Below are 25,489 nucleotides of genomic sequence, written 5' to 3' on the forward strand. Positions count from 1 at the left end.
CCTAACCTTAGACCACCTGACACTATAATGGGATGGGTAGGCAACCAGAAGATCACACAAGGTTTCCCTGACACTGAACAGTACAGCAGCTTCTGGTTTTAAATGGATTTAGCGACCCCTTGTGGCCCTTAGGCGGAACTGCGCTCTTTGTTCCGTACCAGCAGCGCAAAGGAAGGAAGTACGTGGACTAAAACTGCAGCAGCTGTGAAAGTTTGATCCACAAACATGGCCGCGCACGAGGAGTTCTTTGCGGGTAAATAATCTTATATCAATGCTTTTAACAGCTGTATACACTGTACAGGCTGCGTGAGTCTGCTGAGAGTAGCTTCGGTTTGTGCAGGGAACCAAACTTGCTGCACAAACACACGTCCTTCTGTGTGCTGTCCGGTTACTTCTGGCCTGCTGCTCTCTGCGGGATTATTTGCATGTCACAGATGTAAACTGTGTCCACAGGTATACCCAAGATCCAGTATGTGCCAGATGCTGGACCTGGAGATGTCATGTGCTTCAAACACTACAATCCAACAGAGGTAGGTGTGACACACACAGACACACACACACGCACGCACGCAGGCACACACACTCCCTCATTGTGTTCCTCTGTGCAGGTTCTGATGGGGAGGACGATGGAGGACTGGCTGAGGTTCTCCGTCTGCTACTGGCACTCCTTCTGTGGAACTGGTACTGTAGCCACTGAGCCAGCACTCACAACATTTGTCATCAGGCCTGCTTCAGACAATCTGATTTGTGTCTCTTTGGTATAGGTGCCGATCCTTTCGGCTTTCCAACTCTCCTCCAGCGAGTCTGGAATGAAGGGACTCCGATGGAAGCAGCCAAGAAGCGACTCCGGGCTGCTTTTGAGTTTTTCACCAAGCTTGGCGTGAGGAGATTCAGCTCAGTTTAAACATCACAGATCAGAGTTACAGCGTGCTTAATGGTGACCTCTGCTTGTGTTCACAGGTCAAGTTTTACACATTTCATGACAGGTAAGGTTTTCTTTTTGCTTTCTGCTTCCATCTGCTGGATTCATCATTAAATTAAACACACTTATGTTCCTCACAGAGACATGTCCCCCGAGGGCGCCACCCTGGAGGAGTCCAACAAGAATCTGGATGAAATAACGGACCTGGCTCTGCAGCTGCAAACCCAGACTGGAGTCAAGGTGCTGTGGGTCACCTGCAACCTCTTTGCTCATCCAAGGTCAGTATTTTTTCTTTAGCTTTTTTTTTGTCACAGCATCTTCAGCACCATGCACATTTGACCTGTAAATGTCATGCACCAGGTACATGAATGGTGCAGCCACAAACCCAGACTGCCATGTTCTGGCCTATGCTGGTGCTCAGGTGAAAAAGGGTCTGGATGTTGCCAAGAAACTAGGTGCAGAGAACTTCGGTATGAAGGACCTGCTGTGTAAAATATTGCGATCCGTGCTGCGCAGTCGCTGCGTTGACTCTGTGATTGTTGCTTCTCAGTATTTTGGGGAGGAAGAGAAGGTTTCCACTCAATCCTCAACACTGATGTCGCTGCTGAACTGAAGCACATGGCCGGCTTCTTCAAAATGGCCGCCAGTGAGCGCACACTCTTTGTTCAGGCAGTGGTGAGTACTTAAGATGTGACGCTTTTAGCTTCAGTGTGTGTTTGTCTTCAGGGTACAAAGAGAAGATTGGGCTGAAGTGTCAGTTTCTGATTGAGCCCAAGCCAAAGGAGCCCTGCAGACACCAGTATGATTACGGTGAGGCATCACACCAAGTTCTGCTTCACGATCTGTTTCTGTTGTTGCTCATTTTAACGCTGCACTGTTTTTTTTTGTAGACGCCATGAGTGTTATAGGATTCCTAAAGCATCACGGCCTGGAGAGGGACTTTAAACTGAACATCGAGCCCAACCACACCACCCTGGCAGGACACTCCTATGAACATGACATTGTCGTGGCCTCTGCGTAAGATACTGCAGCTTATAGCAGACATTTTACACTATATGGACAAAAGTATGTGGATGCCCAGCCACCTGGAGGTCAGGCATTAGGTGGCCTTGCAAATGGCCATGTTCATATCCAACAAATATGCAATGTCATCATATAAACATGCTAAAAATGTGCTAAAACTGCCAGAATTAGTCAATGTTTTTTTGATCTCCTCCATCACCCTCTCCTCTGCTGGTGGATAGTTTTGGTATGCTGGGTTCAGTAGACTCAAACACTGGCTCTCCAGACCTGGGATGGGACACAGATCAGTTCCCCATGGACATCAGAAACACCACATTGGTCATGAAGGTAAACACATTTATTTTTCAGTAACTTTTCCTAATACTCGGCATAACCTTTGATTCACTCTAAAGCAGATTAAAATAGTGTTAATGGACCCTCAGTGTCTAATCTACTCCAGACTATCGTTGAACAAGGTGGCCTGCAGCCAGGAGGCCTGAACTTTGATGCAAAGGTGCGCAGAGAGTCCACCGACCTGGAGGATCTGTTCATCGCTCACATTGGGGCGATGGACGCCTTCGCCAGAGGGTTGAGAAACGCTGTCCACATCATTGAGGACGGGCTTATCACTGGCATGGTGAAGGTACAGTCATGTGAAAAAATTAGGACACCCTTTGAAAGCATGTGGTTTTTTGTAACATTTTTAATAAATGGTTATTTAATCTCCGTTTCAACAATACAGAGAGATTAAAGTAATCAAACTAAACAATGAAAACTGAAGAAAAGTCTTTTCAAGATCTTCTGTAAATGTCATTCTACAAAAATGCCTATTCTAACTGAGGAAAAAGATAGGACACCCTCACATGTATTCCCTCTTAAATTGGCTCAGATCTCACACAGGTATATCACACCAGGTGCACATAATTAGTAGATCGTTACTCTGCATGTTGAATGAGGCTTGCCCTATTTAAACCTCAGACATTTAGTTTGGTGTGCTCCTGACTGTTGAAGTGAGAGTGAGCACCATGGTGAGAGCAAAAGAGCTGTCAGAGGACTTCAGAAAAAAGATTGTAGCAGCCTATGAGTCTGGGAAGGGATTTAAAAAGATCTCAAAAGATTTTGAAATCAGCCATTCCACTGTCCGGAAGATAGTCTACAAGTGGAGGGCTTTCAAAACAACTGCCAACATGCCCAGGACTGGTCGCCCCAGCAAGTTCACCCCAAGAGCAGACCGCAAGATGCTAAAAGAGGTCTCCAAAAACCCTAAAGTGTCATCTCGAGAACTACAGCAGGCTCTGGCTACTGTTGATGTAGAAGTACATGCCTCTACAATCAGAAAGAGACTGTACAACTTTAACTTGCATGGGAGGTGTGCAAGGAGGAAACCTTTGCTTTCCAAGAGAAACATCAAGGCCAGACTGACATTTGCCAGAGATAAAGTTGACAAAGACCAGGACTTCTGGAATAATGTGCTTTGGACAGATGAGTGCAAAATGGAATTATTTGGACACAACAGCAGAGGACATGTTTGGCGTAAACCAAATACAGCATTCCAAGAAAAGAACCTCATACCAACTGTGAAGCATGGAGGTGGAAGTGTCATGGTTTGGGGCTGCTTTGCTGCAGCAGGACCTGGTCAGCTCACCATCATAGAATCCACCATGAATTCTACTGTGTATCAGAAGGTGCTTGAAGAACATGTGAGACCATCAGTTAGAAAATTAAAGCTGAAGCGGAACTGGACCATGCAACATGACAATGACCCAAAACATACTAGTCAATCAACCAAAGATTGGCTGAAAAAGAAGAAATGGAGAGTCCTGGAATGGCCAAGTCAAAGTCCAGATTTGAATCCCATTGAGATGCTGTGGGGTGACTTGAAAAGGGCTGTACGTGCAAGAAACCCCTCAAACATCTCACAGCTGAAAAAGTTCTGCATTGAGGAGTGGGGTAAAATTTCCTCAGACCGATGTCGGAGACTGGTAGATGGCTACAAGAACCGTCTCACTGCAGTTATTTCAGCCAAAGGAGGTAACACTCGCTATTAGGGGCAAGGGTGTCCTATCTTTTTCCTCAGTTAGAATAGGCATTTTTGTAGAATGACATTTACAGAAGATCTTGAAAAGACTTTTCTTCAGTTTTCATTGTTTAGTTTGATTACTTTAATCTCTCTGTATTGTTGAAACGGAGATTAAATAACCATTTATTACAAATGTTACAAAAAACCACATGCTTTCAAAGGGTGTCCTAATTTTTTCACATGACTGTATGTGCGCAGCAGCTGCTGGAATTAAAGAAGCAGACTTACAGTTTCATGCATGTTATAGAAGGGAAAAGTCACATCTAGTGTTAAATAGGAGCGGTACTCAAGCTTCAGTCATGGCCTTGGACAGAAGGTGGAGGACGGTTCAGCCACCTTAGAGGAGATGGAGGTAAGACTTTAGATGGATGTGTAATAAATATGCTATTTAATGAAGATAAAATACGTTTGGAGGCTGATCCTCACATCATGATGTGTGGTTCATTATTTCAGGCTTTCATCAAGGAGAACGGGGAGCCGAAGGTAACATCAGGGAAGCAAGAAAAATACGAGTCCATCTTTAATCACTACATATAACAATCTTCCTCTTCCTGCTTAGTTTTATATATTAGATTTCTGCTCTGCAGCTTAAACATGGTTAGAAAGCTGAATTCTTCTCTTAAATGTAAGCAAATTAGCCATATACACAAAGTGTTAATTCAGTATTAAATGATGAATGCATGTATGTAGCACATCACAGTACTGGAGGAGAGTATGAGCTTATGACATTTACTGTGTTATAATAAGCTAATCTGTGAGAATGTTTACTTAAATGTCTCCACAGCATCAAAACCCTGGTAATAATTCTGATAGATTAGGAAATCTGACAAATATATTTAGCCTAAATGTCTTTTCTCCAGTTGAGTGTGAGGGAGGACAGTCTATTGTTAACATGGCAATCTGCAATTTTAGTGTAAATGTTTAACTGTATAATCCATAAAACATAAAAATATGCATTATTCTCAAATATGATAGGATGCTTTATAATTGTATCACTTAAATACTGCAATGGTTGACTAACTCATTGAAGGAGCTCTCACTCTGCACCATTTTCAGAAATTTATGGAGTGTGAGTCCTCTACTTGGACATTAAATTTAAAGTTGGATTACAAGACAAATATACTGTATTAGTCAAAATATAACTAGTAAACTTTTATTCCTCTGCTCCATAGAAGCTGTTTTATTTGACCAGCGGCTCAGATTTACTCAGAGTGAATTCTCTCGTCAAACATTAACAATCTTTGTTCTCCTTCACCTCCTAGACACTGTACAGCACTTAAAACGCATCTTTTGCACTGACATCACATCATACTACCGTCCTGCAGGACGGCTGACCAATCAGCAGCCGGGATGAGGCCCGGTGCCGGGTCCGCCGTCCAATCAATGTATAGCGTGAGCTCTGCTCACGCTGCACGTCACTCCTGATTGGAGGACTGGGCAGTGGAGGAGGCGGGACTTACAACCTGCCAATCAGAAGTCGCCCGTCTTTCTGATTATCATAAAATATTCAGCAGCATCCGTCGGTGTCGGTGAACATGAGTTACAGAGATAACTGCCGGTGTTTGGCTGATTTGTTTTAGGAGAAACCTGAAGGAAAAAAGATAGAAGTAAATATTTTGTATTTTTTTATATCACGTTTTTTTTCTTCTGCCTTAAAAACGCGCTTTTTTTAAACCACTTTGCCTACTTTTTAAATAAATATAAAAAGATGTGGACCTTCCTGGGAATAGCAAGCCTCACGTACCTTTACAAAAAATCCGACACAGTCTTGACTTTGCCTCACAGAGAGCTTATGGTGGCTGCAGCCTTATTTCTCACAGCTGGCCTGCTGCTGGCATATATCAGGTACTTTCAGCTCAGACCGTCTCATGTGCTGAACTTGCCTCTGAGGCTCCTGTCTCTGTTGCCTGTCGTCAACCACTTTGTCCCTCAAACTGCCACAAAGAGGAGTGAGAAAGCAGGAAACAGCTGTACACAGGTAAGACAAAGATGGCAGATAGAAGATAATTGACTCTGTTAAGTTAAATTTTGTGCATTGCTTCTGGAAAGTTAAATATTTATATTAAAGGACTGCAGCAGAAGTACTAACTGTGCCTTTCCATTGTGCTAAGACTCTATTTTCTTGTTTCCAGAGGTGGAGAAGAAGGAAAACAGTAGAAACGGAGTCCTCTGCCTCACATAGTGGCTCCTCTGGGGCCCCTGCAGAGCCAGATGTGTTGATAGTAGGGGCCGGGGTCCTGGGATCAGCGATGGCGGCCGTCCTGGCCCGGGACGGGAGGAGGGTGACAGTGGTGGAGAGGGACCTGAAGGAACCGGACAGGATAGTGGGGGAGCTGCTGCAGCCTGGAGGATACAAAGCACTCAGAGAGCTGGGGCTGGAAGGTCTGTGGCCTTTACAGATTTTTATAATGATTATTTCATAATGGAGCTTTCTGTGTTTTTGTTTTGTTTGTGCTGCTCTAACTGGTTTGAAGTGGGCTGAGCTCAGATGGGAAAGGTGATGTCACGTACATTTCTGTGCACCAATCAGGTTGTAGTGATGCTTGACTCGTAATCTGGTGACAGTTGTTTGGCTGTTTGCTAATGGTGCCAATGCTGTCAATCAAACGTGGCCCCTGCAGTCCTGAGGAAGAAGATAAGGTGTATTAAATATAATCATATCATATTTAAAGCTAACTTTAACCCTGATTAAGGCCTTTTCCATCATTTAATGTGCATTAATGAGTTAAAATAGGGTGATTTTATTTTGAAACCCTTTTTTATTTGAAAGAAAATGTCTTTTTCTTGAAAGACTTGTGGAGGATTTATGCTTTGACAGCTGCATTATTCCTGTAGGTCTTATAGACTGAATAATGAATGTGTGCAGTGAAACTGTAACCTGCCTTCTGTTTGGCCTCAGGTTCGGTGGAGGGTCTGGACGCCCATCGGGTGAACGGCTATGTGATCCATGACATGGACAGCGGCTGTGAGGTGGAGGTCCCCTATCCTCAGGAGGACGAGGCCATCCAGTGCGGACGCGCTTTCCATCACGGTCGATTCATCATGGGCCTGAGGAGAGCTGCCATGGCCGAGCCAAAGTGAGCAGAGTCATGGGAAGAAAAAAAAAGACATAATGTGCCAAATGGCTAATTAGACAGCAGTGAAAGTTAGAAGGAACACAAGGATAATTTATGAGTCCTTCTGTCCCACATTACATGATCAGCACAGTTTAAAATACATTCAGCAGTTAATACACTCAACAAAAATATAAACGCAACACTTTTGTTTTTGCTCCCATGTTTCATGAGATGGACTTGAAGATCTAAACTTCATTCCAGATACACAATATTACCATTCCTCTCAAACATTGTTCACAAATCTGTCTAAATGTGTGATAGTGAGCACTTCTGCTTTGCTGAGATAATCCATCCCACCTCACAGGTGTGCCACATCAAGATGCTGATCTGACATCATGATTAGTGCACAGGTGTACCTCAAACTGCCCACAATAAAAGGCCACCCTGAAATGTGCAGTTTTGTCTCACAGCAAAATGCCACAGATGCCACAAGCATTGAGGGAGCGTGCAATTGGCATGCTGACAGCAGGAATGTCAACCAGATCTGTTGCTCGTGCATTGAATGTTCATTTCTCCACCATAAGCCGTCTCCAAAGGCGTTTCAGAGAATATGGCAGTACATCCAACCGGCCTCACAACCGCAGACCACGAGTAACCACACCAGCCCAGGACCTCCACATCCAGCAGGTTCACCTCCGAGATCGTCTGAGACCAGCCACTCAGACAGCTGCTGAAACAATTGGTTTGCATAACCAAACAATTTCTGCACAAACTGTCAGAAACCGTCTCAGGGAAGCTCAACTGCATGCTCGTCGTCCTCAACCTGACTCCAGATCGTCGCCGTAACAGACTTGAGTGGGCAAATGCTCACATTCGATGGCGTCTAGCACGTTGGAGAGGTGTTCTCTTCACGGATGAATCTCGGTTTACATTGTTCAGGGCAGATGGCAGACAGTGTGTGTGGCGTCGTGTGGGTGAGCGCTTTGCTGATGTCAATGTTGTGGATCGAGTGGCCCATGGTGGTGGTGGGGTCATGGTATGGGCAGGCATCTGTTATGGACGAAGAACACAGGTGCATTTTATTGATGGCATTTTGAATGCACAGAGATACCGTGATGAGATCCTGAGGCCCATTGTTGTGCCATACATCCATGAACATCACCTCATGTTTCAGCAAGATAATGCACGGCCCCATGTTGCAAGGATCTGTACACAATTCTTGGAAGCTGAAAATGTCCCAGTTCTTGCATGGCCAGCATACTCACCGGACATGTCACCCATTGAACATGTTTGGGATGTGCTTGACCGGCGTATACGACAGCGTGCACCAGTTCCCACTAATATCCAGCAACTTCGCACAGCCATTGAAGAGGAGTGGACCAACATTCCACAGGCCACAATAGACAATCTGATAAACTCTATGCGAAGAAGATGTGTTGCACTGCATGAGGCAAATGGTGGTCACACCAGATACTGACTGGTTCTGAGTCCCCAGACCGCCAATAAAGCAGAAACAAAATGCACATTTCAGGGTGGCCTTTTATTGTGGGCAGTTTGAGGTACACCTGTGCACTAATCATGATGTCAGATCAGCATCTTGATGTGGCACACCTGTGAGGTGGGATGGATTATCTCAGCAAAGCAGAAGTGCTCACTATCACACATTTAGACAGATTTGTGAACAATGTTTGAGAGGAATGGTAATATTGTGTATCTGGAATGAAGTTTAGATCTTCAAGTCCATCTCATGAAACATGGGAGCAAAAACAAAAGTGTTGCGTTTATATTTTTGTCGAGTGTAGAATACATGTCTGATCTTTACATCAGCAGAGGACGTTTCTAATTGTGTAATTGCACCCCCTAGTGTCACATTCATAGAAGGCACCGTGACCAGTCTGCAGGAGGAGGACGGCAGCGTAACTGGACTCCAGTATAAGGACAAAGAAACTGGAGACATCAAGGTGAGAGGAGGGAGCTCACCTGAACAGACATGACTTTTATAGCCCTGAGTCTCACTCTTACCTCATGGACAGAAGTATCTAACAGCCGTGTGTTCTACAGGAGATCCATGCAGCTCTGACTGTGGTGGCTGACGGCTGCTTCTCCAAATTCAGAAAGAGTCTGGTGTCTGGGAAAGCTCGTATCTCCTCTCACTTTGTCGGATGCCTCATGAAGGTACACACAGCAACTCCACAGAGCCTGGTTAATCAGCACATCAGTGGTTAATGGCCTTAAAATGAAATATTATACATCGACACATACAAGTTTGTTGTGAAAAAGACTTCGATTCCACATAATTATGATCATACTATGAATATTTTAAACCATTCTTCAGCCTGAATTCTATTAAAAACAACATAATGTGTGAGAGTAAATTAACCTCGTCTCCTCAGGACTGTCCCCAGTTCAAGTCCAACCATGCTGAGCTGGTCCTGGCCAACCCCTCCCCGGTGCTCATCTACCAGATCTCCTCTACAGAGACCAGAGTGCTGGTGGACATCAGGGGGGAGATGCCTCGCAACCTGCCCGAGTACATGGCTGAGAAAATACACCCACAGCTGCCAGGTAAATAACAGACACTGCTGTTTAATTATTATTGCTGATGAAAAATGACCTTTGACCCGAGAGAGAACGTGTGGTACGTGTGTGATAACTAAAGATCAGAATCTAAGGGGGATTTTTTTTGTTTTATTGATGCCATAAGCAGCACAGGTAGAAATACATCCAGTCTGCTGCCTGTGTGGGTGTTTGTACCTCCAGGGGAAGCAGGAGGATTTGACATTCATGGTGTGCTCTGCTATTCAGCTGAAATATCAAAGCCACAATATCAAAGCACCAGCTTCAATAACCTTGACAGAGGTCCAGCTGGAATGGAGGAGTCAGTCACACTGATACATTGATAAATGTACATTCAGAGCCCAAAAGAAAAGGCCTTTCTTCTTAGCGTGCATGCGCCCAGCATGCACCTTTGGGTTTTCATCCACAGAGACAGCCGAGCGATCGACCTCCCATGCTCTCTCTCTTTTTTTTCCCCCTCCTTCCCTCAGAGCATTTAAAGGAGCCTTTCATGGTGGCGCTACAGAACGATCGACTCAGGTCCATGCCTGCCAGCTTCCTCCCTCCCTCCCCTGTCAACAAGCCAGGTACTGAAGTGTCATTGACAGATTCCTACTCAGAAATGGCTGAAGGGAATCTATTGAACTGGATTGTATAAAGTATGATGGATGTCTTAGAAAATAGTGCATTGCCTTTAAGACACTGTATTGTAAAACCATTGACTGATATACAAGATGGACAACACAGTCCCACCTGCACCCAAAGCGAGGCTAAAATATCCTGCTTATGAGTGCCGCCATGTTGGAACCAGAGTCAGTGCAGAAGAGGTCATGAGGTGAAGCTCCATCACTGCTGTTCGGCCCAAACCTTTCTGCATTGACCCGGCAGCTCAGTACTCCTTTTTTTAGCCAATTATAATTAATTAATAAATATGAACGTATCAAAAAATGAACATTGGACAATGTGAAATAAAAATTAGCTAAGAAGCCATAAACTATCTCTGGGATATACTGGTTGGAGCCAGCCAGCGGGAGGCAAGTGAAATGTTTTGGTTTTACTTTTATGGAGCAGTTATGGCGGCCATCTTTACACAGTCTGGAAATAATTTATGTTTAAGTTATAGTGTAAAAAAAGCCAGGGATCACTCAAACTCTTTAAGAGTAAAGCACTTAATTAAATAGACTTCCAATATTTCCATCAATGTTTCTTGCAGGGAGTTGAATGGGAAACATTTAGCCTTTATGCTACATTTTATTTGTGCCGTCCTGCTAAATACAAAATGTGAACATGGCAAGAATGCACAAATGAAATGCAATGTTTTGATCAGTGGGCTTTAAAGGAGTCTTGCTAGCTTTTTATTGTGGTGACTGGAGACAAACTGCCGTCTGTCCCTGGCAGGTGTGCTCCTGCTGGGCGATGCTTACAACATGAGGCATCCTCTGACGGGCGGGGGGATGAGTGTGGCTCTCAATGACGTCCGCATTTGGAGGAGTCTGCTCAAGAACATTCCAGATCTGTATGATGACAGAGCCATGCTGCAGGTGCGTTTGCTTTCTTGTTAGGATCTGTATAGGAAGCAGCAGAGGAAGGTGCATCGATTGTTCTGGATCAAACTTGTGTATGAAGAAGCTATTTTTAGAGACTCTAAAAAGAGCTTCACATTTTTCTTGTCCTCTTTGTTTGCTCTGCTGCAGACCATTATACACTTTTTTTTAACCTTCTTTTTCTCAATAGGCAAAGAAAACATTCCACTGGGAACGCAAGTCATCACATTCTTTTGTGGTGAATGTGTTGGCCCAGGCCCTGTATGAGCTGTTTGCAGCCACTGACAGTGAGTCTCTGCCTGACGCTGCATTTCATGACACATAATTAAAAAAACAGTGACAGGAGATGATACATGTTCATTATGCACAAATGTAAATCTTTAATTCTCGTCATGTCCATATTTATTATTCACCAGATTCTCTCCATGAGCTAAGAAAGGCCTGCTTCCAGTACTTTAAGCTTGGCGGAGAGTGCATTAATGGGCCTATCGGACTCCTCTCAGTGTAAGCATTACTCAATAATAAAACAGATCTGGATTGCTGGGAATATTTAGATTTCGGGAAATGGAATTGTTCTCCCGAAGAGCCGAACAGACACGAGTATAGAGTCAGATGATCAAACTACCCATGAATACAGGAGAGACTAACAAATCTTCTGTTTATTACCAGGCTCTCGCCCAAACCCATGACCCTCATTGGACACTTCTTCGCCGTGGCGCTGTACGCCATCTACTTCAACTTCAAGTCTGAATCCTGGTGCACCAAACCTCGAGCTTTGTTTAAGAGCGGAGCCATCCTGTACCGAGCCTGCATGGTCATGTTTCCACTCATCTACTCTGAACTCAAGTACCTGGTGTATTAAGAGAGCATCTGGACTCTAAAGACTCTTGGATGACTGTTTTCTACAATATGCACCAGCCTTACTGTAGGTAGTCATCACCGTTCTGCCTTGTTTTTCCTGTGACATACGTGTGTAATGGGTGTAGCTCTGTTTGTGCTCACCCTGCTCTCTCTGTCCTCTAAAGGACTGCAGCACATGTTAGCTCAGGATTCAGTCCTGCCAACCAGACTTGCTATGTGAAAAGCAGCATCTGGATTTCTTAAAAACGAATCTACAAAGCCCCTTCCTGCTGCATGATTAATTACTGTTATATTTAATGATAATGTTAATGATTGTATTTTCTGATGAGGCACTTTGTCCTCTTTAAATCTCTCTCCTGCATTCTCAGGATTGTTGCTCTTTATATTATTGTGTACATTTTTGTGGTTTCTATGTGCTGACAGTGCAGCCAGATGTCACCAAACTGTAATCCCTGTACCCCACAACGATCCCCACACTGGTTCAATCCTGGTCAGTACAAACCTGACACAGCATGACTGCCCCAGAGGGGACGTGTGGGTTTGACAGGGAAGCATCAGGACTGAGTAATGGGATGAAGTTTGGGTGTTTTTCCTGAGCTGACACGCCTGTGGTCAAAACACACATACCTGCACTGCTGTGTCTACCTGTGTGTGCCTTCCTGTGTGTGCCTTCGTTGGCTAATGAGCAGTTAAGTTCTAAAATGGCTTCCCTTTGCTGTAAGACAGTCAATTCTGTTAATTAAACATCTGACATAAGCCTACAGTGAGTGAGTGTACCACGACAACACTGATAAATGTGACCAGTAGAGGGCACTCATTCACAACTGGAGGATTTTACCTGTAGATGTAGATGATATATGATGTCACCTGGCCGCCTTAGCGCCAAAATTCAACGTGCAATATATGGACAAAAGTATATGGACACCAGGCCTGCATATGTGTCTTTTTTTCTGTTGTGGCAGTCGCATGAAATTACCTTTAAAAACAATTGTGTCTAATTAACCTGCAACCAAACTACTAGGAAAATAAGCAAGGCTCACAAATTCAGGTATAAGCCAGGTAAAGACAATTAATTCAGCTTTATTGTTATTTATACATCACTGATACATTGTATTCTGGTGAAATAATTGGAAGAGAATTATCCATATTATTCTTTGTGACTTTCCACAAGGACACAAATACTGGTGTGGAAGACCAGAAAAGGGGGGAAGAAAGCTCAGTGTTGGGGGTGGGGGAGGGTCACGTACTGTACTGTACACACGCTTTTTTTTTTAAACCCTCTTACCCGCCAATCATCATCTGCCTGTCGGTTGGTCTGCCTGCATACCTACCCGTACCTGCTCAGACTCACCTGACGGCCACATGCGGAGAGAAAACCGAGGCCTGCCGCCGCGTTTAGCCACATGTTCAAACCCCCCCTTCCTAACCCTTCGAGTAGTCCTCCTTTTTAGACACAACATTAGGGCATACCCCTGTTGATATTGGTAGCAGCAAGCTTTCTACAGTTAACATCCAGTTAACATCTTAACGATCTAAACAAAATAACAAAAAAAAAAATAGTGTACAGCTACTGCTAAGAGAATCTAATAAACCTGGCCTTGACGCTTTTACACCAGATTAAAGTGCTAGAAGCAACCAACCAACCAATCAACACTTTATTTTATATATATATATATATATATATATATATATATTTATATAGCATTGTGTATTTATATATATATATATATTGGAACAAATCTACTATTTTAACATTAATTTACAGGGTAATATACATTATATTGTAACAGCTGAAATATCAGCACAAATATATCACTGTCACACTCAACAGCAAAAATATATATGATTATATAAACGCATATATATATAATCATATATACCAATATATAATTGTCATATATGCATGTAAAACAATTAACCACGTCTCAGGCTTTTCAAATGATACCCAGAAAAGCAATTGTGTATCAAGACGTAAAAGCTTTACAAGTTTCTCTCTTGAAAGAGCGACAGGTGGCGACAAAAGTGCCACAACCTGCGGGTTATTTGAGGTCACAGGACAGTTATTTGCATATTCCACAAATCTATTGCAACACGTTACTGTCTACAAACAGTACAGCCGGCGTCCCGCGAGAGGAGCCGGTGTTAGCTGGACTCACACGTACACCCACTGAACAGAACATTACGACGATGGGTGATCTGATTATAGCTATGTGCTTTCAGATGGTGTGCTATGACAGTGAACGACAGGAGGACTACAATACACAATACTCTATAAGTTTTAGCCTCAGAGGACAACCCAAAACGGTACTGTACTGTAAAAAGACTAGCCACCCACCAACCCACCCATTCATCCATCCATCCATCCATCCATCCATCACACATCTACACACACAGCAAATTCTCTCTCTTCTCTGAGTCGCCGTATCCTGTTGCGGATGTGTTCTGTATGTATTTACCACAAATCACCACTTGTATTTTTGCCACTCCACCATCACCGAGAGTAATGGAATGTGTTCAGCTTTTTGTTTCCCATCTGTCCTTCTAACTGGGTCTCTCTCCGTCAAGGCTGACAGCACAGTGAGTAACATCCTACTCGACAGACAAAGTTCTAGGGGAGGGGGGTCTGAGAGGGTGCAGGGGGACTCTTTGAGGTTTTCGTAAAGTCCAGATGCACAGTCTGGACCAGTAGGGCAGTTCTTTCTTTCTTTCTTTCTTTGGCTCTGGGGAGCCCTGGTGATGTGCAGTTAGGTTTGGGACGTTGCCATTGTTCTAAAGGAGGAGGACTCCTCGGTTTGCCCTTTGCAGGACTTGTTTTTCCCCCCTGTGGTGCACTGTTTATTATTCAAAAGCCCAGATCTCTATGTCCTGCACATAGAAATCCTCCTTTTTTGAGAGCATGGGGTTCCCAAATGTTTTACAGGAGTGACTCCTGCCGTGGTAAAGATCTCCATCCAGCCACAGGCCGAACTCACCGCTACAAGACAAAACAAATAGTCTTAGTATCATTATCACCTGTGCACTTGTTGTTTGTGTCTGCAGATTTCTGGCTCACCTTCCTCCACCAAAAGCTAAGGAGTCCATATCACCTTTGATGAAGAACATGTTGTCACCTGTCCATTTGTATACCTGTTGATAACACAGCAGATACATTCAATGTTGACATAATCCAATATTCTATCAGGTCTTTATCTTGATGATAAGGACTGTGCATGTTTGCCTCAAATGTTGTTAAACATCTGATAATTCATTTAGAGCCAAAGAAAAGACATATCAGATTCTTTAGCTGCCAAATGCTCCTCTAGATGAGCTAGAGACAGATAGCTAGATGCTAACTGTCTGTGGTTTGGTGCCAGAAGAGGTGTTAACAGCCGCCCATTGCATCTGGAACTGAGGCTGCTGAGCTCAGTGACGGTGAAGCTCTCAGCTATAAAGTCAGAACAATGCTGCTAAATGTAGAGCAGAGAACAGCAGTATCAGGTGCCAAATCTCAATGGGTTTGTCAATATGAACAAGTCGTTTCACAGCACATATAACAATTTTATTCATTGTTCAAAAATATTGATTGGTGCCGGTGTAATAAAAGCCACACATACTTAGTGCAACAGTGTACTTACACTGATGCACAAAAAACAAGATTGTACCTCAAACTCTGGATTGAAGGTGAAGAGGAAGGTCTCCCCTGTGCCGTAGAAGCCATCACTGACCTTAAAGGGCTCTGATGCCAAAGCACCAAACACCTTAATGAAAAACACAGAAGAGAAGGACATTTTAGAAAGTGTTGAGCAACATTACTTCACCCCACCTAACTGCTGTCTACTCCTGAAGAGTGTTTCTGTTGAATCTGCAGCTTACCTGGCCATCGCTGTCCTTAATGACCAGGAGCACTGGGGTGTCCTGACCCTGCATGGCTCTGTAAAGAGTCTTAATACTCATGCCATGCTTTGATGTGCCAAAGGCCAGCGTCCATGGGTACCCAATGGTCCGTGGTGGGAGATTCTTGGCAAGCTGTGTAGGGGGGGAGATAATAAAAAAATAGCAGAATGGAGGAAGAAGGAAAAAAAAAGGAGAAAGAAAATGAAACAGAAAGGCCACTGCTAGCAATGCTCAATTACATCTGTGGTGACCTTTTAACACTGCCTGGTGTTTAAAGAAAAGTAACAGGGCTCCAAACACCAAGAGCAGCCTCAAGAGAAAGAGAGGTCCAGCACTCCCTGAGAGAAGCTGCTGCCTTGCTGCTGACAGACTGAAGGATTAACAGTGGCGCTGGTGTGTGGGGAGATAAAGGCTCTGGAGGAGCAGCGCAGTGTATGCTTCACTTTAATGGACAGATAAAACAGACACTGACTAAAACATGGAATTAAAGTGACAATTTTTTACTGCTATATGAAACAAAAGGCCTTTAAATGTTCTGTTCACACTACAATAATCCATCAGTCCCTTTGCAGCTTTCCTGACGGCTCAGCACATGCTGCAGCGGTTGAGCTGAAACAGTCGTCTAATCAGCAGCCTGGGGATGAAGCAACGAGGACCAACTCTGCTCACCTCTGTGAACCAGCCTGAGCTTCAAGCTCCGTCCTCAGGGTGATTAAAAAAAAGCCATGTATTGACAGGATATAGGTCAATATACCATCAGGGAGTCATTTGGAGCTGTGCTTGTGCATGTATTAACCTGCAATGCCTGCAAGGCATACACCACACCTCAAAACAAAGCAGGATAGTTTCTCCTCAATGTCTGCTTCATTCAGACACTTCCTTTGATTATATCTAACCGTTTGGACTTAGATGAATATACACAGATTGTAATTCAGCACATAGTAAATTAAACACTACATATTGTACCCTGCAACTCTGCCACAACTGAGCAAACCTAGTTCATTTGTTTCAATGCCCGATGTAAGGTGGTGTCAGGTGACTTACACGCTTGACAACTCTTCCTGCTTCTGCCCAATGTATTTACCTACTCACATAACATCTGTTGTGCAGATGCAAAGCTAGTTAGTGTGGTGAATACACTGATTCCCCAAAGTACACTGCTGAAAAACAGGTCTGGTAGGTAGCTTGCAAAGGGCTGTTGATTCTAATCAATCCTTCCTCGACTAGAACAGTGCAATTAATACAGACTATTTTCAGTGTGTAACCGTGAGTGTTTAAAAACAAAATAAAGCAACATGTCATGTCAGCAAAAGTGGGGCTTATTGGTGTATAAGAGAATAGAAGATCCAGTTCACTTGGTCTCTTTAATGGGGCTTGATATATATACTGCCAGGCTTTAAAGTTTGATGAACACTCCAGCTGTTACATAACTTGTGTTTTATGTGTATGTTAAGACTGTATATGTGCAGCAGCTCTTCTACCTTCTCTATCTGGTCAGCCTCCAGGAGATCACTAGGTTCTTTGAGGTTGGGTTTGAACGTTTCCGGCTCCAGCTCGGTTTTGATGGGCGTTCCATGCTTGGAGTTCAGCTCTTCCTTGGTGGTGATCTACAAGTACAAATAAATGTTAGAGGTACTGACATGGAAAGTTGACTTTCAGAAAGCACTGATGCTGCCTGGATTCAATAAGAGCTACAGTAATTCATCAACCATAATGTTTTGTTTCATATCAGACTACTGATATGACAGGCTCAACTAGTCAGGCTGTCTAAAGCAAACTAACAAACTGCAACCTCTGCTAAGCTGAGATCTTTTTTTTTTTTTTTTTTTAAATGTCAGGGTAGAATTCTACAAAGGGTTTCCAGCTACTCAGGTCTAAGATGAAAGCTAAATGACAAGGGTAAACTAGCATTAACAGCCCAACCTCAGCAACAGAAACTTGTATTCAAATGAGTCAACTGTTTGCGAGTTTTCAATCTAGCAGGTGTCCTGCCAAAATTATCAATGCAGTGTTTGCTAGCAACACACTGATAATCCAACAATTTGATGAGGACAGCTGAATATCTCCCTGCCACTCTCTGATGCCAGATGACTAGGATTGGTTTGGCAGAGCTGTGAGAGCAGGCAGAGGAGACGCTGTCTAGGAGAGGAGAATGCAGAGTGAATAGGAAATCAACCCAATGAATAATTTGGACTGCAGTGTTTGACATTTTCTCTGACCACCGGACTGTTTGGGTTATTTATCTTTCTCGATAACAGAGGCTGATTGTGGAGCACTTTGCCACTGGTGGCTGGGATGCTCTCATGTTTCCGTCCTCATTCAAACATGGCCTACCTGCATTGTCCTCAGAAAACATCACTCACCCTGTCAAGGGAGTCTTACTTCCACCTCATAAACACACCATCTCTTTTGTCTGATCAGTCCTCATGCAGGACACATTCTTTGCTATTGGCTCATTTGAGGACCAAAGCAATTTTATTTTTTAAGAAAATGGGGAATTTCCTACAGAAAAAAAGACATCTCTGTGTGCCCTTTATAGCACAGCATAACCAGCTGGCAGTTGCTGCCTTATAACAAGACTGATCTAATAGGCTGAAGTGCCAGAGATGAAGGAAAGCCTGACACATGGAGATAAGGCAGCTGTCACATGAAGCCCACTCTGCTCCAAACAAGCCAACTTTTCTGTAATGACCAGATAAAAACTTTCAGTCGGAACGCTATTCCCAAAGTATCTGGTCCAACCGATTTTATATAGGTTTTGTCAGCTGAAACTAACTTAACCAATAATATTTTAAAACAATATAATCATGTATATCTGAGGTTAGTATGCAACACCAGCAGCAGCAGGAGCAGCAGCTAATGCCTGCAGCAGGCAGCCTAAAGGAGACCGTGTTGGTGTGGACAGCAGCGGAGAGAGCGGGGCGGACAGGGATGGTCAGGGCACCTGAAGTCGTTTGCAGAGCGAGCGCAGATCTTCGCTGTTTAGCGCATCGATCCGACGGTGGTACTCCGTCAGAGACACTACCTGGTAGTACAAAGACAGGGACAGGTGGAACATAAAACTCTACCAGTTCTACTGTTGTGCGGCAAGACGTCAGACTTCAGCAAACTTCTTCTTAGCACAAAGTAGTGATTTGAATAAACAAACCATGACACAAAGGCCTCTGTTGACTTTAGCTTTCATGGAGGGGGCAAGTTATTTCAGAGCACTCAGTCGTTTTGCATGTTTGTGTAATATGTTAAATACCACTAATATTACTCCACTGCTTCTGTTTTGCAAACATTAAACTGTGATGAAAGTATCAACACAGCAGCAGAAAGCAAAGTGTGACACAGAGAGATTGAGAAGTCTCTTCAGAAACACACAAGACAACAAAAACAGCTCTGACTGCTGCAACAATACTCATCATGTCCACCATGCATGTGCACATCAGGAACAACAATCCACTGAACTACAACCCAGACAGACCAACACAATGACCTTACTAAGCATGGCTACATTCCAACAAAGTTACACCCCACGCTGTTGCACACACTCCATGGAGAAGAGAGCTGCTGTCTCTGAATAAACACTGCTCAATCTGTTTTAGTGAGATAAACAAACAAGCACAAAACCACACACACACACACACACACACACATATCAAATAAACTGAAAGGAACCTGAGATCATCTTCTGCTCACCTTGTTTCTTCTGGTGTAAATAACTTCACTGGTAACAAGCTAAACCCTTTACAGGTCTCAATAATGCAGCAGAAAGAGTGAACTACAGCCTTCATAAAAAATACATTTGTGCTTCCATTCACCTTCAGCTCCTGGCACTTTAGTACATTTTACCCTGAAAACAGATCAAGCTAGTAGCATGCTAGCTTTAAAGGGGCTGCAGCACATTCTGAAATGCTGATCTGCAGTGATCAATGTCATGGAAAGGAGGTCAGTATTTGGATGAGGCGACTGGCCTTAAAAGGTTCTTTTTTATAAAGCACAAGCAGATAATTCAGAGTCGTTTAACGAGCAGTGGGGATAAACTGATGAGATGCAAAGTTAGTGAAAACTCGCAGTATGAGTACAGGGGCAGCATCTTTTAAGTGCACCCAGCTCTGGAAACTTTCACACAGCGTACAGGACACACACACACACACACACACACACATCCTATTTACACGGTGACAGCGGGGCAGACAACGGATGGGAGCTCTGTCCTGTCCTGACTGCCAAATAGTGCTCAAATAGTAGCCACTTTGTTTAACACCTGTCCCTGACCTGGGATACCCAACCGGCTATCCGGGCTAGCAAAGCTAATGGGCACCGCTAGCGGGTTAGCATGGCTTGCTAACAACAACAACACCACAACATACAAGAATATACATCCCAAGAGACGCAAACATGAAGGAAAGCCAAAGCGACATACATGGGAATACTTAGGGGTGAGCCGTTTCTCCTGGTCCTTCACCCTCCTTGAAAACATGTCCTCCTTACTGGGCGAGGTTGAAGCTGGTTAAGTCACATTACAGATCCTTGGAAGTTATGCCAGTGTAGCCCCGAGACAACCGCACGGAGTTGGTACAAAGCCTGACAGCCCGCTGGACTAAAATAGAAGCATTTTCTTCCAGAGGGGTCTCTGCCATAGCCGCATGAAATGTGTGACACCACCACCGTCCAATCAAAACACGGGACGGAAAGGGAACCCGTCTTCCTATTGGTTAAAAAAAAATTATGATCCCACCCCCAAAGCGAGCGAATTTAAAGAGACAGTAACACCGTGAGTGATCAAAAAAGGGGAACCTGAAAAACGTGTTAACTCAGTAAAAAAAAGGAGAGAAGCTCAAATATTTGCATTTATAAAAAAACTCTACATGCTCCCTAAGGCTCCATACAAAAAGTGCTGCTTAAAATTCATTGTTCAGGTTCCTATTTACTTATTCAGATGTAATGGATCGTGTATCCTCTGTTTGCCAAAAGTCCAGGGACAAACAAATCAGTCCACTTTGTTTCCTACATCATTCATTTACATTAAAATTTAAATGCAGGGCACTGCTTCTATCGTATCACTTTCTACATACAATGAAGGAATGCATCCCTTTCATTAGGCCAGTTTGACTAAATTCTGTCTAGGCTGCACTGACCTGGCTATAACAGAAGAGGAAACTACCTGTGTCTATTCTTCCTAGTCCTACTTACTTCCACATTTTGTAATTTTACAGTTTCAAAGGTAAACAAATAAAAAAAGGAAGAATCCATGACGATGCTACCTTTTGGCCCCCCAAAAAAGCATGAGCAATGCACGATGATGCTTTCTTTGCCATTCAGCAAAAGAAGTCGTCAAACGCTGACCAACAATAGTGACAGTCACACAACATGTGATGAAACTACGATACAGTGACTGAGAAGAATAAACAATTACACAAACATGCAAAACACTTTGGTTGGAAGCTCAGAGAAGCACATTTCCAAGCAAAGCGAGTGTTTACACATCGTACATAACTTTACATGTGATAGTAAGTTGACACAAAAAACGTATTATTAAACCAAGAAGTATGCTGCAGTACACAAAAGGTGCAAAATACAGAAGCAGAATACAAATGATTTACAAAACACAAAATCAGCACATCTACACTATGCATTGCATAATGAAGGTAGCTCAACAAAATTATTTAACATTTACTTTAACATACACCAATTCACTTAACAATTACACCACTTAACATTGTGGTTCTGCAGGAGATGGATTAAACCACAGTGGGAGAACTGTACTTAATCCATGTCTGTGAGGCTGGAGACAACACAACAGCTTCAGAAAGGTGAAGCAGAGTTTTGGCTGCTTAGCCCTTACCTCCCATTCCTTGACATTGAGGTCAGTGATGGGCTCGTCCTCCGTCGTCTCGGATATCTCGTTTTTCTTGACAACCATAAACCCAGGTTCCTGTCCCATCCCCCTGACCCCCTCACCATACATATCCGGGCTCCACTGCATGAAGAATACATACAGGTGGTCCGATCTAAGGGGGGGCACAGGAAAGACCACATCAGTGCCTTTTAATTACAAACCAATACAGAGCAGTGTCTATATTTTTACAGAGTCTGTTAAGGAGGCACTGAAACATCTGACAGACATTGAACACAGACGCTGCTCAGCCGGTGGAAACACATTCTGCAATGCAAGCTTGCACTCTGTGCTAAAGTGTGGTCATTTCAGTGCTGCTCATTTTGGAACAAATAAAACCTGCACCACCTGGAGGCAGTGCAACAGGGTGTAAACACAACATAGACGTGCTATCTGTTAGTATCATGAACATGAAAGAGACAAGAAGTTACATTAAAAGTTGTGTTTTTGGACTTGACTCTCATCCAACTTGCTTTTTAGCTGCTAAATGTTCCACCATGTTGTGTGGAAGAAAAACTACAAGATGCTAAAAACTAGCTGTGAGTGTATGTGCATGGTCCATCCCTCTGAAGAAGGAGCCATTAAGTGTTCAGTTTAGGGCATAGCTCATAAGCAAGTTACAAACAAACACAGCCTGCGTCATCCAGAATGCGAGCTCAGTCAGACGGTTGGGCTGTATTCATGTCATGGTTGTGCATGGCTTATTCAATAGCCTCCCTTTCTTCCCACACTAATGCCAGGACACTTAAAGACACATCATGCGGGTCGCCTCCCATCTAGGTCAAGCTACACACACAGAGACTAGCAGTGTCTGAAGAAGAGGACTAAGAGCAGCTGTGTTGTTGCCTTAGCCTTTGGCACCTTAGCCTTTGGCAAATGTATGAACTCTATATTCTAACTCCCCAAGAGCAATGTGCATCCCAGCACACTTGTTGTTATCAGATGGGAAGTGATGTAGCTTAGCAACCTGTGGATGAAAACACAAGCCAGACATCTCAAGTTCATGGAGACTAATGGCAGGAGGGGGATTTCAATGTCATTACTGCAGTCAACACGGCGCAAGATGCGGCATTTATGGCTCCATGACTAACTGAAAAGGACATGCCTGTTTGTCTGATTTAAGTACGATTAGCAGCCTGAGAGAACACATTATATTTTTCTCACTAGACAAACTCTAAAACTAGTGACTGCTGCTGCTCCTATCTGGTCTAGATCTGTAACAAATAAATGCCTTTTTAAATAAAATTGGCTGATTAAATTAAGCTATTAGTGCAATTGGGATTAATTCATCATATAAACATATGACAATAAAATATTTTTTTCTAATGTGTCTCTATCCGGAAGATCTCTAATGAAATTATGACTGCTGCTGACTTGGCAACTGTACTAATAATCCACTCTGACTGGCCCAACTTGGAAAAACACATCAACAAGCCAAAGCTATTTTTAGTTATAATTTCATAGCAGGTCGCAAACACATTAGTGAGGGAAACACATCTTGAGTTTACAAATCATGAACCCTGGAAGAAACACACATTAAAGTGGTTTAGCCGACTCCCGGTCGTGTGTGTGTGTCTGTCTGTTTCCCTGCTGAGTGAATGAATAATAAATCATCTCTGTCTGTCTAGCAGAGGCAGCACGGGGAAATGGGCAGAAGCCGCTGTGGGAGTTGGACCTGACAAAGAATGCGTGTTTGATTGGTTTGAAATATTAAAGGGACTGGAGGTGAGGTGACTCAGCTATTGTGGTTTGTTAGGGATATAATAGGATCACGCTGGTTCACTTTACATTGTTTTCTTTTTATATACACCTTCTGCAATATCAAAAACAAGCACAGGCTTCATTTCTGTTGGTTATTTAGGCCGCCACATGCCTTATTTCCTTGTATTTCAAAGCACTTTTTTTCCCCCAGGAGGAGTCAGAGGTGTAGCTGGGAGGTACTGACCTCTCCTGCGGCACAGCAAACCAGTACTCATGCTTCTTGCCCAGTTGGGCATACTGCTGCATGGAGGCGCTGGCGTTGGAAACAAACGTCTTCTTCATAGGCTTCCCCACTCGTAGACTCAGGAACTTGTGAGAACGATGCTTCCGCCTCTCAGCAGAGCATGTACCTGGCACGAGGAAGCAATCACATGAAGCATAAATAGCAATATGACTGTTTAGAGTAAGCACTGGAGACATAGATAGCTATCAAAGCTCCACGTTAACCTAACCAGGAGCTGGGTGGAGCTACTGGAAATCTTGCAGGAAAGCACATACGCACATTTCCTAGCCATCCATTTAGAAATATACTTATTTTGTTATTGGAAATAAATTACATCTTCTCCACTAACTGTGCATGCTCTTCACAATAATTGCTTTATTTGTGTGACCTACTTCTCTATCTTCAATTTACTGGCTACATCAGCTAGCATTAGTCATTTTGTGGCAGAAACACAACAGATGACAGAAATAAATGGAGTAGCACACTGTAATTGATAGTGGCAGTGCCCATCAGTGACTTATTATAAGGCCACAGCCCTGGGAAGCTGAATGAGATCATTGTGCCAGTGACAGTGCACTGGCACGTGCTTCTGATTGGTCAACACGTAAGTGGTAAATAATGCTAGACACAATGTTATAAATGTCTAAGTCAACACAGCTAAGTGGAACAAATCCAATTGTTAAAATGCATGAATGTGGCATTAAAGCCACTTGTTTTTGAAGTTGCTGCTGTTACGCGTGTGGGCTGTGCTAATGTGCACAGAAGAAAGGCCAGTCCTGCTGAGCTGCCCATGAATTAGAACTGCTGCTGCAGCTCAGCTCTCTGTGTGACAATAATTACCAGGGAGAAAATGGTAAAAAAATCTCTCTCCCCCTGTCCTCATTTGTTTTTTCTTCAGAATCACATCTGTGTGTTTAACTAGAGTGGGCAAAACGGACACAAGCGTGGCACACTGAGGTTACCGTCAGATTACAAGGACGATGAAGTTGTTAACCGCTAATTTTACTGTATGTACTTAATGCGTACATAAAGCTGCATTATCACTGGTGATAATATACTTCAGAGCAGGGACTAATGTGCAGAGCAGGGACCTGCTGGTGCATTCAGGGATACTCTGTTATTGTTGGTTTGAGAAACAGCAACAGTATCTTACCACATGTATATATAGGTGATCACTACTCATGCAAGGCTGAAGTAGAGTTAGACATCTAGAAGCTTTAAGCTCTAAGCTCCAAATAAGCTTGTGTTTAATGGAATTTAGTATTTGTAAAATATGCATAAAAGCAAAAGCAGAGAAGAATGTGAAATATAAATACCACCTCTATGATGTTGGGTTTAATCGTTGCCGTGATTCCCCTTTTGGGGGCCAGGTGTGCGTGTGGCATTGTCGTGTTTGATAGGCTTTAGCTTATCACCCATAGGAGTGGCCCAGACCACCAGAGCCAGGGATCAAAGAGGCGAATAAAACCCGGCTTGCTCTGCCGAGCTGATAGCAACTGAGAGGGACGCCATTTCCCTTCGTCTTTATGTTCCAATTACTAGCACCAAACCAGAGCGGAAACGGAAAGGTTATCAGGACTCAACACGAGAGATGTGATTCTGAAGCAGCCAGAGAGCAGTGAAAAAGTCTCTTTGATAGTCTTCAGAAGAATATGGATGAAGAGGTGCAGCTAAAAGACAACACAAGGCCAGATGGACTCAAATGTCCTGTACCTGCACCTCAGGGA

The 25,489-nt window shown here is 43.5% G+C and overlaps 3 protein-coding genes across 7 annotated transcripts in view; 2 read left to right on the plus strand and 1 right to left on the minus strand.

Moving 5' to 3' along the window:
• Positions 1-158: 158 nt before the first annotated feature.
• On the plus strand, positions 159-5,324 carry LOC114449016 (xylose isomerase-like). Of its 3 annotated transcripts, XM_028426327.1 has the most exons (15): positions 159-253; positions 454-530; positions 609-681; positions 765-880; positions 961-986; positions 1,063-1,200; positions 1,283-1,392; positions 1,473-1,568; positions 1,649-1,732; positions 1,813-1,939; positions 2,167-2,272; positions 2,385-2,567; positions 4,282-4,356; positions 4,458-4,487; positions 5,267-5,324. In XM_028426327.1, exons 1-15 carry the CDS (start codon positions 226-228, stop codon positions 5,282-5,284), a joined length of 1,287 nt encoding a protein of 428 aa, XP_028282128.1. In that variant the 5' UTR covers positions 159-225; the 3' UTR covers positions 5,285-5,324. The 3 variants fall into 3 exon arrangements, with proteins under 3 accessions (XP_028282128.1, XP_028282126.1, XP_028282127.1); XM_028426325.1 differs by lacking the exon at positions 5,267-5,324 and having other exon boundaries at positions 4,458-4,596; XM_028426326.1 differs by lacking the exon at positions 5,267-5,324 and having other exon boundaries at positions 2,385-2,561; positions 4,458-4,596.
• A 363-nt stretch (positions 5,325-5,687) lies between these two features.
• sqlea (squalene epoxidase a) lies at positions 5,688-12,777 on the plus strand. The gene is made up of 11 exons (XM_028426324.1): positions 5,688-5,982; positions 6,137-6,386; positions 6,904-7,081; positions 8,925-9,021; positions 9,122-9,235; positions 9,454-9,625; positions 10,108-10,203; positions 11,015-11,157; positions 11,351-11,447; positions 11,577-11,664; positions 11,830-12,777. Exons 1-11 carry the CDS (start codon positions 5,713-5,715, stop codon positions 12,020-12,022), a joined length of 1,698 nt encoding a protein of 565 aa, XP_028282125.1. The 5' UTR covers positions 5,688-5,712; the 3' UTR covers positions 12,023-12,777.
• An 886-nt stretch (positions 12,778-13,663) lies between these two features.
• oxr1a (oxidation resistance 1a) overlaps positions 13,664-25,489 on the minus strand; it is a 50,600-nt gene continuing 38,774 nt past the window's right edge. For 2 of the 3 annotated variants that reach the window (XM_028424560.1, XM_028424559.1), the window contains exons 8-15: positions 23,724-23,889; positions 21,728-21,893; positions 18,839-18,919; positions 17,376-17,501; positions 15,874-16,026; positions 15,663-15,758; positions 15,074-15,147; positions 13,664-14,995 (exon numbers count right to left, since the gene is read on the minus strand). In XM_028424560.1, coding sequence (XP_028280361.1) covers positions 14,860-14,995; positions 15,074-15,147; positions 15,663-15,758; positions 15,874-16,026; positions 17,376-17,501; positions 18,839-18,919; positions 21,728-21,893; positions 23,724-23,889 — 998 coding nt within the window. In that variant the 3' untranslated portion in view covers positions 13,664-14,859. The remainder of the gene's footprint in view (positions 14,996-15,073; positions 15,148-15,662; positions 15,759-15,873; positions 16,027-17,375; positions 17,502-18,838; positions 18,920-21,727; positions 21,894-23,723; positions 23,890-25,489) is intronic. The other variant, XM_028424561.1, reaches the window with a different exon arrangement.

This window comes from Parambassis ranga, chromosome 16 (assembly GCF_900634625.1).
Source record: "Parambassis ranga chromosome 16, fParRan2.1, whole genome shotgun sequence".
Lineage (NCBI taxonomy): Eukaryota > Metazoa > Chordata > Actinopteri > Ambassidae > Parambassis > Parambassis ranga.